Genomic DNA, 13,131 nt, shown 5'->3' with positions numbered 1-13,131 from the left:
ATTGTAATAGTCATTGTGATTATCTGTTCTTGCCATGATTTAGTAAATTATAAAGTATATAGCCATCATCTTTAATTACCACCTCCTTAATAAATAACTTTATATTAACCATAAAATAAATCAGTAATATTCATCAGTACTGAACCTTTCTTTTGAATATATTTTATTAAGAATTTGAATTACAATAGTAAAAATAAATACAAACTAAACTTAGAGAAAGAGAAGAGAATGGAAAGAAAGAGGAAAAAGTGCAGGAAAAAATAAAGAAGAAAAAGAAAAAGTTATAATAAAGAAAAAGAAAAGAAATATATAAAGAAATGTCTTCCAACCTTTATCACAACAAGTACAAACAAATTTAATAACTCTTCACCCCCTATAAGGTTAAACAGATATCTCTTCATCCCATATCCCATCCCTTATCTATAAGAAATTCCATAAAACATCAACTTTTCAATCCTGGTATCAGCAGAAAGTCCATAAAGGGTTGCCAGAGCATTGCAAAAAAAAAAAAAAAAAAGTCTTATTTTAACATTGATCAAATAAACCAACTTTATATCCTTCCTTTTACTTCTAATAATCTTTAATTCAATCAAATATTGTTGTAGGATTTGATTTCTCTTCAGCTTTTCTTTATCTTATTGCATAGGTTTCTTCAAGGCTTTAACACACCTTTTTTGTAGATCCAATAAGAAAACATTTCCCAGGTCATTCTCTTGGTTTATCATTATATTTCCCTTTTAATTTTTAAAACTTCAGTCAGTGTCTTTTGTATATCCAGTAAAATGTCCTTTTCCAAATCATTCTCCACATTCTGTACTTTCTCATTTTGTCAGATAAAAGTACTAAATCTTTCTCAATGTATTTCAGATAAGTCCTAGTGAAATATAAATCTTTAAGGTATATTTAAAACTGACAGACTTGTCAACCTTTAAGGTGCCACCAGACTTTATATTTCTTAACAATCTTCCCTCTTTTCAAAGTTATTAACAACCATGAATTCAAATATTGTAGACATTTACCTGCACAAACTGACATCATATTCTGAAGAAAGTAGAAAGCAGAAATTATTTATTAGTAGGAATATGCAGTAATCACAAGTTGAGTATGAGATTGTATCATTTAGCTTAAAATAATGTTACATTTCTGATTGCCCTGATTCTGCATTTCTCCTTAAAGCCTTACAGGAATAGGAATTTATATGTGAAAGTTGCTGTGTATTTGCAACATTATGTATGCAGTCATATGTTTACTGAGATTCCATAAAGCCAATAATTATATTCCATGTGAGACTGCCTGTAGAAATTTTCTTTCCATATTCTGAGAGGACATTGAATTAGAAAACCTCTACTGATGTAATATTGACAAAGTCTACCAGTGAAAGCCAAATAATTTAGTGGTGCATTTTTTTTTTTTTGGCACCAGGTAAAAAAAGAGGTATCATTAAAATTCTCACCAAATCTCTGATGATATCTCTGAGATCTAGAACAGTAGAATTTGGTGATACAAAGCATGACAAAAATGTACTGTAACCCATTTGACTATATGAATGTATTAGAAGTATGGCCAATAAGCTACGTGGAAAGCTTCTACTAGAAGTTACTGCTTCTGTCTTTCTGAATTTTCTTCCAATATCAGAACTGTGGTATAAAGTCAAACACTTAAGATTAAACAATAATTTTGCTCTTTATTCGATAGAGACTGCATTATGCTCTGTTGCCTGAACAGTGGTACAAGCTTTGTGGCTGGTTTTGCCATCTTTTCTGTTCTTGGCTTTATGGCTTATGAACAGGGCGTTCCCATAGCAGAAGTTGCAGAATCAGGTAAGTTCTACAAACATATTTGATGGTCTTCTTGAATATGGGATTTGGAGATAAATTAATTTTGCAGGAAAGAAGTTGGAAATTATCTGTTAAGAGTGATATGATCCATAATAATAGACATCCCATACCATCAATTATATGTGTATGGAGAATATTCATAGTGTGATAAGTTCACACTCAAGTCCTCATTTATGCATCTAATTCCCATTTATTTCACTTTCAGGACCTGGGCTTGCTTTCATTGCATATCCAAAAGCTGTAACAATGATGCCTCTTTCTCCATTGTGGGCAACTTTATTCTTCATGATGCTCATATTCCTTGGATTAGATAGTCAGGTACAGATCACAGTTACTATAAAGCTGGTATAAAGATTACAAAATAATTTCTGTGACGTTCTTTAAAATATAGAATTGTTATGTAGTAACAGTTGTTCTTTACCGGTATAAATATACAGGGCTTGTTAATGTAAGCAAATTTGTGTTGCTTATGTGGTGAAGTAACAAGAGAAAATGGGGAGGCAAGTGTATAATAATATGAATTGAAAATAAGGGGCCTCAATCACAGGCTAAACTTGAGAAATTTAAAAGGCTGACAATCAAAAGCATTGTAAAGGAGGGACAGTGAAGCTAGCTTTCCCATTGAAACTGTGGATTCATTGGAAATTAGCTGTTCTAAAAGAATGGATGTATGTACCAGCCCCTAGAGTAGGGTTGGGAGACAGACATATACCTGGTATAGTCAGTGACTTAGGACAGTGAACTAAAGAAGAAAAAAATAGGTTTAGCACTTTGAAGGACTGGATTCCAGGATCATACAATCAGTGCTGTTGAACTTGAACATGGGAATGAAAAATGGAACACTGTCCTCAGCACAAGTGCTGAGGAATTTCTCTGGTTATTCACACCACAGAGTCAAGAAATAATATAGAGTCTAGTGCCTAATGCTGTACTTTGCACTGAGAAAATAATTAAGAACTGCCCCATGTCTCTTTTGAAGAAGAATAAGGGTGGCCTGACTCCACTAATGCTAATCCAAAAGCCAGCAAAATGCTTAATCAGAATCATAAAACTAGAGCCAGCACAACTTGCCTCACATGCAATGCAGTTTGAATAAAGCTCCATATAACGCTGGGCTGTGAATGCTACAAAAACATTTCATGCACTGATTACTGCTATAGAAATGGGAATGTATTTGTTTGCCCTTGTTTCTGTTTCTTTTATCCAGTTTGTGTGTGTTGAGAGTCTTGTGACAGCAGTGGTGGATATGTACCCCAAGGTTTTCCGGAGGGGATACAGGAGAGAAATGTTGATTCTAGCTCTTTCAATTGTGTCTTACTTCCTTGGTTTAATCATGTTAACAGAGGTAAGATAGATTTAATAACATTCAAAACTGTGAGCTAGGGAAAATGGCTTCCCTCATTTTCAGAGCTGGGAATTCTGTGAAGCGTATTTGATGACTGATAAATTATTGGAACCACAAGTATTTATAAATATAGCTCATTTAGAAATATTAAATCTTCTTGTCAAATATATTTTAGCCTGCTATAAAATGCTGCAAAAGCCATTTAGGGATTAGGACCAGGTTATCTCTTTCAGAATGCCCTTCCCATTCACCAGAGGGTTCTCAAATCCTTTGCACGTAAAAAACGTCTCCAGTTGTCATTGATTGCTTATGCTTTACTGCAAACTGTTATGAGCCACCCAGAATCACTTAGATGAGATTGGGGGGGGGGGGCATACAAATAAGAGAAATTGAAATAATAATAATAATAATAATAATAATAATACTAAACTATTGAATTACCATTGAATTGTAATTTTAATGTGACAGAAGGCAAAAAGTACTACATACACAGGAGTATAAATACTATTATATTTTATTCATAACATTAAATTGAACTTAATTATATGCGGAACCCACTAACAACTTTGTATTGGCTGAATAAGATACTCACTCTGAGTTCTAGTCTGGAATGGGGTGGAATCTGTCTTAACCACTGATGGAGGACCTCTCCCAAGAGACATGTAATGCTAATTTGAACTCTCAATTGCCTTTGATAATGTTGATCAAGATTATTTATTTATTATCAAATTTCTAGTGCCAAAGGGGAACTCTGGGCGGTTTACAATAAAATTATCCTTTAAAAACCTCAACACATAAAATTACAAAATCAACATCTACAATACTAAAATAATAAATACAAATATAAAATCCAAGTGGGAAAATTTCCATTCGGTAGGGAGAACTCTATGTCACCAGCCACCCCCAGGAAGAGCTGTTGCCCTTCCCATCCCAGGTGAGGCAGCAGAACCAGGTCTTCAAACCCTTCTGGAAGGTCAGGAGCGAAGGGGCCTGGCTCACTTCAGGGGGCAGCATGTTCCAAAGGACGGGCGCCACTGCAGAGAAGGCTCCCCTCCTGGACCCCACCAAGTGAAACTCCCTTGCCGACGGGCTCTGTAGCATGCCACCTCTGCATGACCAGGTGGGGCGGGTTGATGTTATGGGGATGAGACGGTCCCTCAGGTAACCTGGCCCCGTGCCATGTAGGGCTTTAAAGGTCATAACCAACACCTTGAATTGGACCTGGAAGCAAACTGGCACCCAGTGCAGCTTGCACAGCAGTGGTGTCACATGTGCTGAGGACCAGCTGAAGCTTCTGGATACTCTTCAAAGGTAGCCCCATGTAGAGTGCATTGCAATAGTCTATATGGGAGATGACAAAGGCATGAGTGACTGTTTGGAGGGCATCTCGGTCAAGGAAAATGCATAACTGGTGCACAATGTGAAGTTGTGCAAAGGCCCTCCTGGCCACATCTGCCACCTGCTCTTCGAGCAGGAGTCATGAGTCCAGGAGGACTCCCAAGTTACGCACCAGCTCTGAATGGGGCAGTGCCACCCCATCTAGAACTAGAGATGACAACTTCCCAGATACTGAGGAGCCATCAACCCACAGCCAGTCCGTCTTACCAGGGTTCAGCTGAAGCCTCTTGTTCCCCATCCAGACCCACACAGCTCCCAGGCACTGAGAAAGGGCAGCCACTCTTACTTCACCCGGGATGGAGATGTATATCTGGGTATCATCAGCATACTGATGATACCTCATCCAGTGGTGATGGATGATCTCACCCAGCGGTTTCATGTAGGTGTTAAAAAGAAGTGGAGAGAGAACCGAACACTGCAGCACCCCACACAGCAGGGGTCAAGGGTCGGATCTCTCACCACCTATCACCACCGACTGGGACCAGCCCTGGAGGAAGGAGGTGAACCAGCGCAGAAGCACACCACCCACCCCCAACTCCCTGAGCCGCCCCAGAAGGATACCATGGTCAATGGTATTGAAAGCCGCTGAGAGGTCCAAAAGAGCCAGGATGGATGCACTCCCTCCATCCCGCTCCCGCCAGAGATCATCCATAAGCATGACCAATGCAGTCTCTGTCCCATATCCCAGCCTGAAACCTGACTGAAAGGGTTCTAGATAATCCATTTCATCCCGAATCCTCTGGAGTTGTAATGCCACCACTTTCTCAACAACCTTCCCCAAAATGGGGAGGTGGGAGACTGGACGAAAATATTCCAGAACAGTAGGATCCAGTGATGGTTTCTTGAGGAGAGGGCACACCAGCACCTCCTTAAAGGCAGATGACAACTGCCTTTGGTATCTTCATCATTTTCACAAAATGGATTAATCCTAAACAGTCAGGTTACCTTAAAGAGCAATTCCATCCTTCCCTCCAAGATATACAATCGTGAGAAGAGGTGCTGGTCTCTGCGCCACAAATTATGATACTGCTGATTACCCCATAGTTACATCTGTGCCATGAGTGACCTCCCATTTGTGGTAACCATCATGAATTGAACAGGGGATTGGATTCAGTGGACTGAATTATCCCTTCCAACACTGATTTTATGATAGTATTCCCCAGCCATTAATTCTCCCGAGTATTTCCAGATTGTTTTCAACTTTTCCCCTGACTATTTTGAATTGATTTTATGGCTACTGTAAAGCATCTTAGGATTTTCTGTGATTTATAGGAAATATAAGGTATAGAATTATATATACTTATATAAATGCAAGGTAGAGAAATACTTTACATACTTAAATAAACAAATGAAGTAACTTTTTAAAAGTCTTTAATTCCAGAAGAGATATGTGATCAGTGTCAGTTTTTGGTGGGGGGAGGATGATCTGGAGGATTATTTCAGTGGAAAAGATGCGTGCAACCCTATTGGAGGTGTGTTAAGCCCTGCTTCACGCAACAGACCAAGGCCTTACACACAGTGATCAGCTCCATGCTACTGTCAAAGGATAAACAGAATATGAGAGTTATACCACCATTGTCACTCTCCAGAAAATAGTATTTAGAGGCATAAGATCATGATTCCGAGGCAAATTCATCTTATTTATTACTCCAGCTGCTTACCCAACTCTTCTGAATAGACTTTAGCAAAAGGAGAAAGTAATTTTCAAAAGCACGCTGTTTCTACGCCTATTGTTTCAAAAAGTATAATGTACATCCTATAACGTATGACTTGCAATATACAATCAAGTTGCAATATGTATTGTGGTCCACCAAATGGCACTGTTGTATCATTTACTGTCACATAAGGTTTTTCATTAGAGTTTTTTTCCCAAAAAACCATCCAATGAGTTAAATTTAGGGGGGAAATACACTGCTGTTGAAAAGAATATCCACTCCATTGCTGTGTAATTTCTGGGGAACATTTTAAATGTGTGAATTTTGTTGTCTATTGAATTTTACTTTCAGTTGTATTGCAGAGTTTAGAATGAATAGCTAGTATTTATTAGATATTTCTTGCCTACACTTACTGATGAAGGTTAACTTTTAACTACTGTGAGGTAAATGCTTACTGTGAAATTAGTATTACGACACCAGTGGAGGTTTTCCATGATGAAAATAATGCCTTTAAAGGAACAATTTTCCTCTTGACTTGTGCAAGTGAGGAAAATGTTATGCTTTCCTCCTTTCCAGTTATAATTTGAATAATTACATGGTATCCTCCAGTGAATGCTATCTGAAAATAATCTGAGGCTTTGGGGAGCTTCAGGTGGACAAAACCTCACTTTTAACACTGAAATATCACAAAACCACAACCTTCTTACTTTTTAAAAATAATTTTCTCTTTCAGGGAGGAATGTATGTTTTCCAACTATTTGATTCTTATGCTGCTAGTGGAATGTGCCTTCTTTTTGTTGCTATATTTGAGTGTATCTGCATTGGCTGGTTTTATGGTGAGTTAAAAATTGATGTTATAGCCTGAAATTACATAACACTTTTTCAGGATAATTTGAATAATGTATTTATTAATGTCAATAATGTATGTCCTGTTTTTCATGATACAAATAAGTCTCAAACATTTTAAAAATACACTACATATGTATAGTCACCAGTATCCTTTCCATGGAGTAGTTGGGGATATTAATCTGGCCCTGTGCAGAGAAAGGATTGTCCAGGGGCAACAAAACAAGTGCCTAGAGTTATCCTTGTTTGCCTCCATCTTTCTGGAATTCCTCCCACAGAAATGGTTTCCATAATTGACCTTGCCAGATAAAAATGTGTGAATTGAGGCAGAATTTTAGGATTAGCATTGTCAAAGAGCATGGTTTATGGATCTCCCTTTCTGATAAATATTGTTCCCATGTAACCATCCATGGGGGTGGTTCCTAGAGCAATTCACATGGATGTTTCTTAGGGGGTTGTGCAGAATGGCTTCAGATCATCGACTGAATACAGATTGCAGATGTAACCCTTTAAATCTTTTGTGAATACTGATTTAATTAATTTGACACTTCTATAATGTGATAAACAGTACCCCTCCACATTCATGTGAGCTGCCTTCAATACCAAACCTATGAGATGCAACTCCATAAAATGCCCTTGTAGTAAAATTTTCACAGCAAGCTGTATTGACTCTGAGTGGCAACAGGGGGAGGAATCAGTCGGGAACCAGTGGCCCAGTAGACCAAATAAAGTATGAATAAAGAATGGCCCTTGACTGATCAACCTAATGCATTAAAAGTGATCTTGCTATAGTATACAAGCAAACACAATATTTTGCTCAAGTAGGTATTGCACAAATTGCAGAAGCTCGTTTGAAGCATAAGTTGTCATCATGTATATCTAAGTTAAAGCCAGATTTTGGCCACAACAATATGATGCACCAAATCAGGTTAATTCAGTTTGATTTTCCAAGTTAATTTAAAAAAAAAAAAAGCTTTTACATATGTGCAAAAGTCTTTAAAGTGATCCAACTCTTCCAAAATGATTTGTTGATTTAATACAACTTTCTGATTCAATTTGGGAAATGTGTGTAGTGTTGTTCAACTTAGGGATATAGATGATCATCATCTGCCAAGATAAGTGATCAGTGAAATGGAATCTATGTAAACATCCCACCTTTCTTCAAGGAAAGTAGGAAGATCTTATTGATTGATCGATTTGTTAAATTTATGTAGCTGCCCATCTTACTTCCATGAGTCTAGGCAGCTTACAAAGTTAAAAACACAAGGATAATACAAAAAATAACCAAAAATGTAACAACAAAAATAATTAAAAACTTTTAAAAACCAGAAAAGCATAATCTATGAGAAAGCACCATTAATTTCCCCAACAGTACAAATGCTTGGCAGACTACACCACCATTACTGGGCCCTCAAGCCAGATGGCAAAGCCATGTCTTCAGGACCTTCCAGAAGGCCAACAAGGTCAAGGCCAGTTTGACCTCAGTGGGGATGGTGTTCCAAAGAGTGGGTGCTGCAGCAGAAAAATACCTTCCCCTGGGTCCCACCAGTTGGCATCCATTTGTGAACAGGACTTGCAGCATGCCCATTCTGCCAGACCCAATGGGATGGATAGATGTGACTGGTGGTCCCTCAAATTACGCAGCCCTGTCCCATGTAGGGCTTTATAGGTCGTTACCAGCATCTTGAATTGAACTGGAAACAAACTGGTAATCAGTGCAGCTTGCAGAGCAGAGGCGTCATGTGTGCTGATCTACAGGTTGTCCTCGTTTAGTGAAGTTGAAGTAAGAGCATAAGCACAGTTGTGGTTTCAGTTAGTGACCACTTCTCTTAAAAACCGAGTTGCTGGTCCCAATTGTGGGCCCAAAAACTGAAGCCAGTATCGCCAGGGTTGAGCTGGAGCCTGTTGTTCCCCACCCAAACCCTCATAGCCACCAGGCACCAAGATGGAATATCAACATCGTCACTTACTTCATTAGGGACAGAGATATACAGCTGGGTATCATCAGTACGCTCACCCCATGGCTACAGATGACCTCCTCCAGTGGCTTTATGTACAGTAGATGCTAAACATTTAATAGAAGTCTTAGCATGATGTTGTTACTGTCTCTTTCTCTCTCTATCTTCCTGCTGATAAAGAACTAATTGATGCTGAGCTAATTTTCTTCCTTCTGGAGCCCCTCCTTATCTTTGGCAATAGTTTCAGTTTGGTTTTTGGGTTACTGATTTGGAAGGTGGCATCAGGAAGCTTGAGACCCCTGGCTGCCATGTTTTCTCCTCCAACCCCACCTACCCCTGCAATGACATAACCTCATGATACAGCATAATTCTCAGGTGGCTTCAAAGGGAAATGGAAGTGGCAGCCTTGTACAGCTGGCCCTTCCCATCCTCGGTTGTGTAGTGACACAATGGACATGATGCCAAGAGCACTCTGGAGGGACTAAGAATGGAGCACTGGACAGAATTGTGTTGCATCCCTCCTTCAGAAGACCTAGTAAATAATTGGCAATTATTTTTCCAACGAATTCAAACAATTTCCAGCAAAAGCCTTGTTTTTAGCAGCTGCCTTTGCCTCACAGAGAAAGGGATAATCTCAGAAGTAGTGCATGAATGTTTGTGTCACTACGTCATTCCAGAAGCATTGTCACTAGATCAAAACTAAAGTATTCATGGATGCATGCTCAGTCTTTGCTCTTTTATTTTACACAGGAAGCAATCGGTTTTATGACAACATCGAAGATATGATTGGGTACAGACCACTGATATTGATTAAATGGTGTTGGATGTTGCTTACTCCTGGCATTTGTGCAGTAAGTAATAAAACAAGTGATTAATATGAGACAGCAATTTGTAAGGCTCTGGCAAGGTTTTAGTCCAGATGTTTTGTGCAAATATTTTGCAGAACTAAATTGTACAAGGAGAATACAACAAATCTCATCCAGTGATTAAGTGAAAAATATCTTATGAAATATTCTTCTATTTACTTAGCTATTTTTGTTTTCTTTTATCGATCATGTTACATTAGATTGTTTTCTTTTTTCCTAATGCACCCTGATTCATGCAAGCCATAGGTACATGCCATCTTCAAGTGTGTGTGTGTGTGCGCACATGTGCACCTTCTGACAACTGCCTGGATATGTCCCTGCAGTTTTTTTGGCAAGATTTCAGAAGTTTGGCCTAGTGGTTAAGGCAACAGGCTAGAAACCAGGAGACTGTGAGTTCTAGTACTGCCTCAGGCACGAAAGCCGGCTGGGTGACCTTGGGCCAGTCACTGTCTCAGCCCACAATGTCAGGCTCGGGCGACAAGCCAGCCAGTCAATTCCTGTCACAACCAATGGATCAACATTCAGTTGATCTGAAAAGCAGACCCTGCACCTGCAGGAAAACGATAGGAAGAAAAAAAAATCAGAAGTGGCTTGCCATTGCTTCCTTCCTAGGGCTGAGAGAGAGTGACTGGCCCAAGGTCACACAGCTGCCTTTGTGCGTAAGGTGGGATTAGAACTCAGTGTCTCCCAGTTTCCAGCCTGGTGCCTGAACCACTAGACCACACTGGCTCTTAAAATGTTATCATACTTTAATTCCCATTGCAGTGACCGAATGCATAAAAGATCTGATTTACGTCCAGACACATGTGTGTCTCTGTGTGTATGCATATTTAGGTGTGTGTGTTCACAAATTTTGCAAGTAATTTTTATGATATAATCCATTTTCTATATGCTCCTGTGTATAATTGTGTATATTTTGTATACTGAGTATGAAGTTGTATATATAATATAATGCATTGTTGTATCCACTCTTTTTTGGAGAAATGCACTGCAGCAAAAGATGTGCAAAATCCTCAGTTCCATTCCCTCTTGAACATGACTGCTGTGGTTTAGTTATTTCCAGAAGTAAATCTTCCAAACTAGAAGTGGCTCAAGGTGTTTTGGACATTCTGATACATTTGTGCAGGTTGAGGCCATCTGAAGTTGCACACCCTGAAATGTATGTGAGGGGTGGGTGAGGAGAGAGAGGGAGAATCAGCTCAGCGTGCAAGTGGAAGCATGTTCTGCTCACAGGCCAAGAGTCTATCCGCACAGACGCAACGTGCTGTCAGACTGAAAAGAAGTCTTTATCTATTTGTTATTTAAATGACAGCTAATTTGGATTTCAATGTGAAATCTGGTTCCTTTCCGTAAAAAAGGATACAGATGCAAGTTATGTGACTGCTGAAACTGAAGGAAACAGCAATAATAGCATTCTCTCTGTCTGCCTTCTAAAGTATAACCTAGTGTGTTAATTTACTGGGATGAAGGAGTTTCCTAAGCAAGATTTTTCTCTCTTTTTTCCTCAAAGATGCGTAACACATTCCTCTTTATTTCAGGGTATCTTCATCTTTTTCCTGGTGAAATATAAACCTTTGAAGTACAACAACGTATATATATACCCAGACTGGGGCTATGGTATTGGGTGGATGATGGCTCTCTCCTCCATGGTCTGCATTCCTTTGTGGATCTGTATAAAACTGTGGAAATCAGAAGGAACCATCTTAGAGGTGATGCTTGTTTTTATAACAAGGCAGTTTGATAGAACCCCAGTTCCAGGTGTAACCCCAGGAAGGAAAACTACAATACATGTATTTCACTGAATCCTGAGTTTTTACCTTCTGTCAGTTCTTCAGAACGTATGGAGTTAAGAATGCATGAATAGGTGCCTGTTGCTGTGATACAGCAGATGCACAGGTAGAGTGTAGTTAACAACCCATTTATCCATTTTACCCTGGATTTGAGAATGGGTTATGGTGATAATTGAGGAAGAACCAAGAGACAGCTTGGGAGGGTGCGGAAGTGGACAGACTTTTGTTGCCGAAATGACATGTTTAACATTTCAGGAGGGTTGCTTTGCAGTTCTTTGGTTTTTAATGGTCACAAGCCTACTTAAGGGCTTATACCACGGCATTCGCTTGAGGGCCACAGGTTGACAACCTCTATTACGTTTATTAGGTAGCATACATACACTTGTTAGGGATACTGTATATGATGTCAATACACAAGTATAAGAAAAATGTTTCATGAAATATTTTAAAACCAAAATGTGAAGGAGGGAGGGAATAAAATTGAGGGAACAAATGCCCTAGATGTGTTTAGATGTGTAAAGCTCTAGTAAGAGGTGGGGACTGCTGGGTGGGGAGTATTCAGAACTGGAGAGGGTGTTATTTTATGCATAGCATAAAATAAGTTTATTTTAATCTTAAGTAATCTAACTTTTGTCATTATGGAATGAATGGGGAAGCCCTTATTAGGGCTGTAGTATGCCTCAGATTTGATTCAGAAGAGGTGCTTCCAAATATGCTGTTGTTTGAAGACCTCACCTGACTGCACCTGTCACTGCAGCTTTCTAACCCTGGAAGGAGATGTGGCTGTTTTAATGAGGCATAGACTTGGTGCTGCATTCATCCTCCCATGCTTTCTGAAGCACCTCTTCCAAACTGAATCCAAAGCCCTCATAGCCATATTACATATGTCCCAATATATTTAGATGGTTTAGGTTTGTGATGTGCAACACCAAAATATGATATTATAATATTAAAACCCTGATATAGTCAAGAACCAGTGGTTAAGAAATGCAATATATGTGAACCAAGTTTTAGCAAGTTGGCATGACTATATGGATGACAGAAATACCTAATGTTTTCCATTTTCTTCCTTTGTTCCAGAGATTCAGAAAACTGATTGTAGCTAGCCCAGACCTGAAAATGAGAGGGAAGCTCAGAGCTGGCTCATATGTTGCTACAGTAAATGACTACGATGCCAAACTGAAAGGTGATGGCAACATTTCAGCCATTACAGAAAAAGAAACACACTTCTAAATGAACTTTCTATTCATTTTTTGTATAAAGACATAAATGAATGAATAAATACTTCACTTAATTATAGAAACCAGCTTGTTTTGCACAACTTTATTAACATGTTAATTTTAAAGTGAACTTGTATAATTGTTTAAAAGTGATTTTTTTAATTATTATATAAGTAACAATTATATATATATATAAATATATATATAAAAATGAA

The 13,131-nt window shown here is 38.7% G+C and overlaps 1 protein-coding gene across 1 annotated transcript in view; it reads left to right on the top strand.

Annotated features, from left to right (window-relative positions):
- The window catches only part of SLC6A11 (solute carrier family 6 member 11), a 102,373-nt gene extending 89,444 nt beyond the window's left edge, over window positions 1-12,929 (top strand). Inside the window, exons 9-15 of the mRNA XM_063291851.1 lie at window positions 1,696-1,820; window positions 2,044-2,156; window positions 3,046-3,183; window positions 6,970-7,072; window positions 9,791-9,891; window positions 11,445-11,615; window positions 12,777-12,929. Coding sequence (XP_063147921.1) covers window positions 1,696-1,820; window positions 2,044-2,156; window positions 3,046-3,183; window positions 6,970-7,072; window positions 9,791-9,891; window positions 11,445-11,615; window positions 12,777-12,929 — 904 coding nt within the window. The remainder of the gene's footprint in view (window positions 1-1,695; window positions 1,821-2,043; window positions 2,157-3,045; window positions 3,184-6,969; window positions 7,073-9,790; window positions 9,892-11,444; window positions 11,616-12,776) is intronic.
- The last annotated feature ends 202 nt before the right edge of the window (window positions 12,930-13,131 follow it).

Source organism: Candoia aspera, chromosome 2, assembly GCF_035149785.1.
Source record: "Candoia aspera isolate rCanAsp1 chromosome 2, rCanAsp1.hap2, whole genome shotgun sequence".
NCBI lineage: Eukaryota > Metazoa > Chordata > Lepidosauria > Squamata > Boidae > Candoia > Candoia aspera.
The sequence above is the reverse complement of the archived record's forward strand: the minus strand, read 5'-3'. Positions and strand labels throughout refer to the sequence as shown.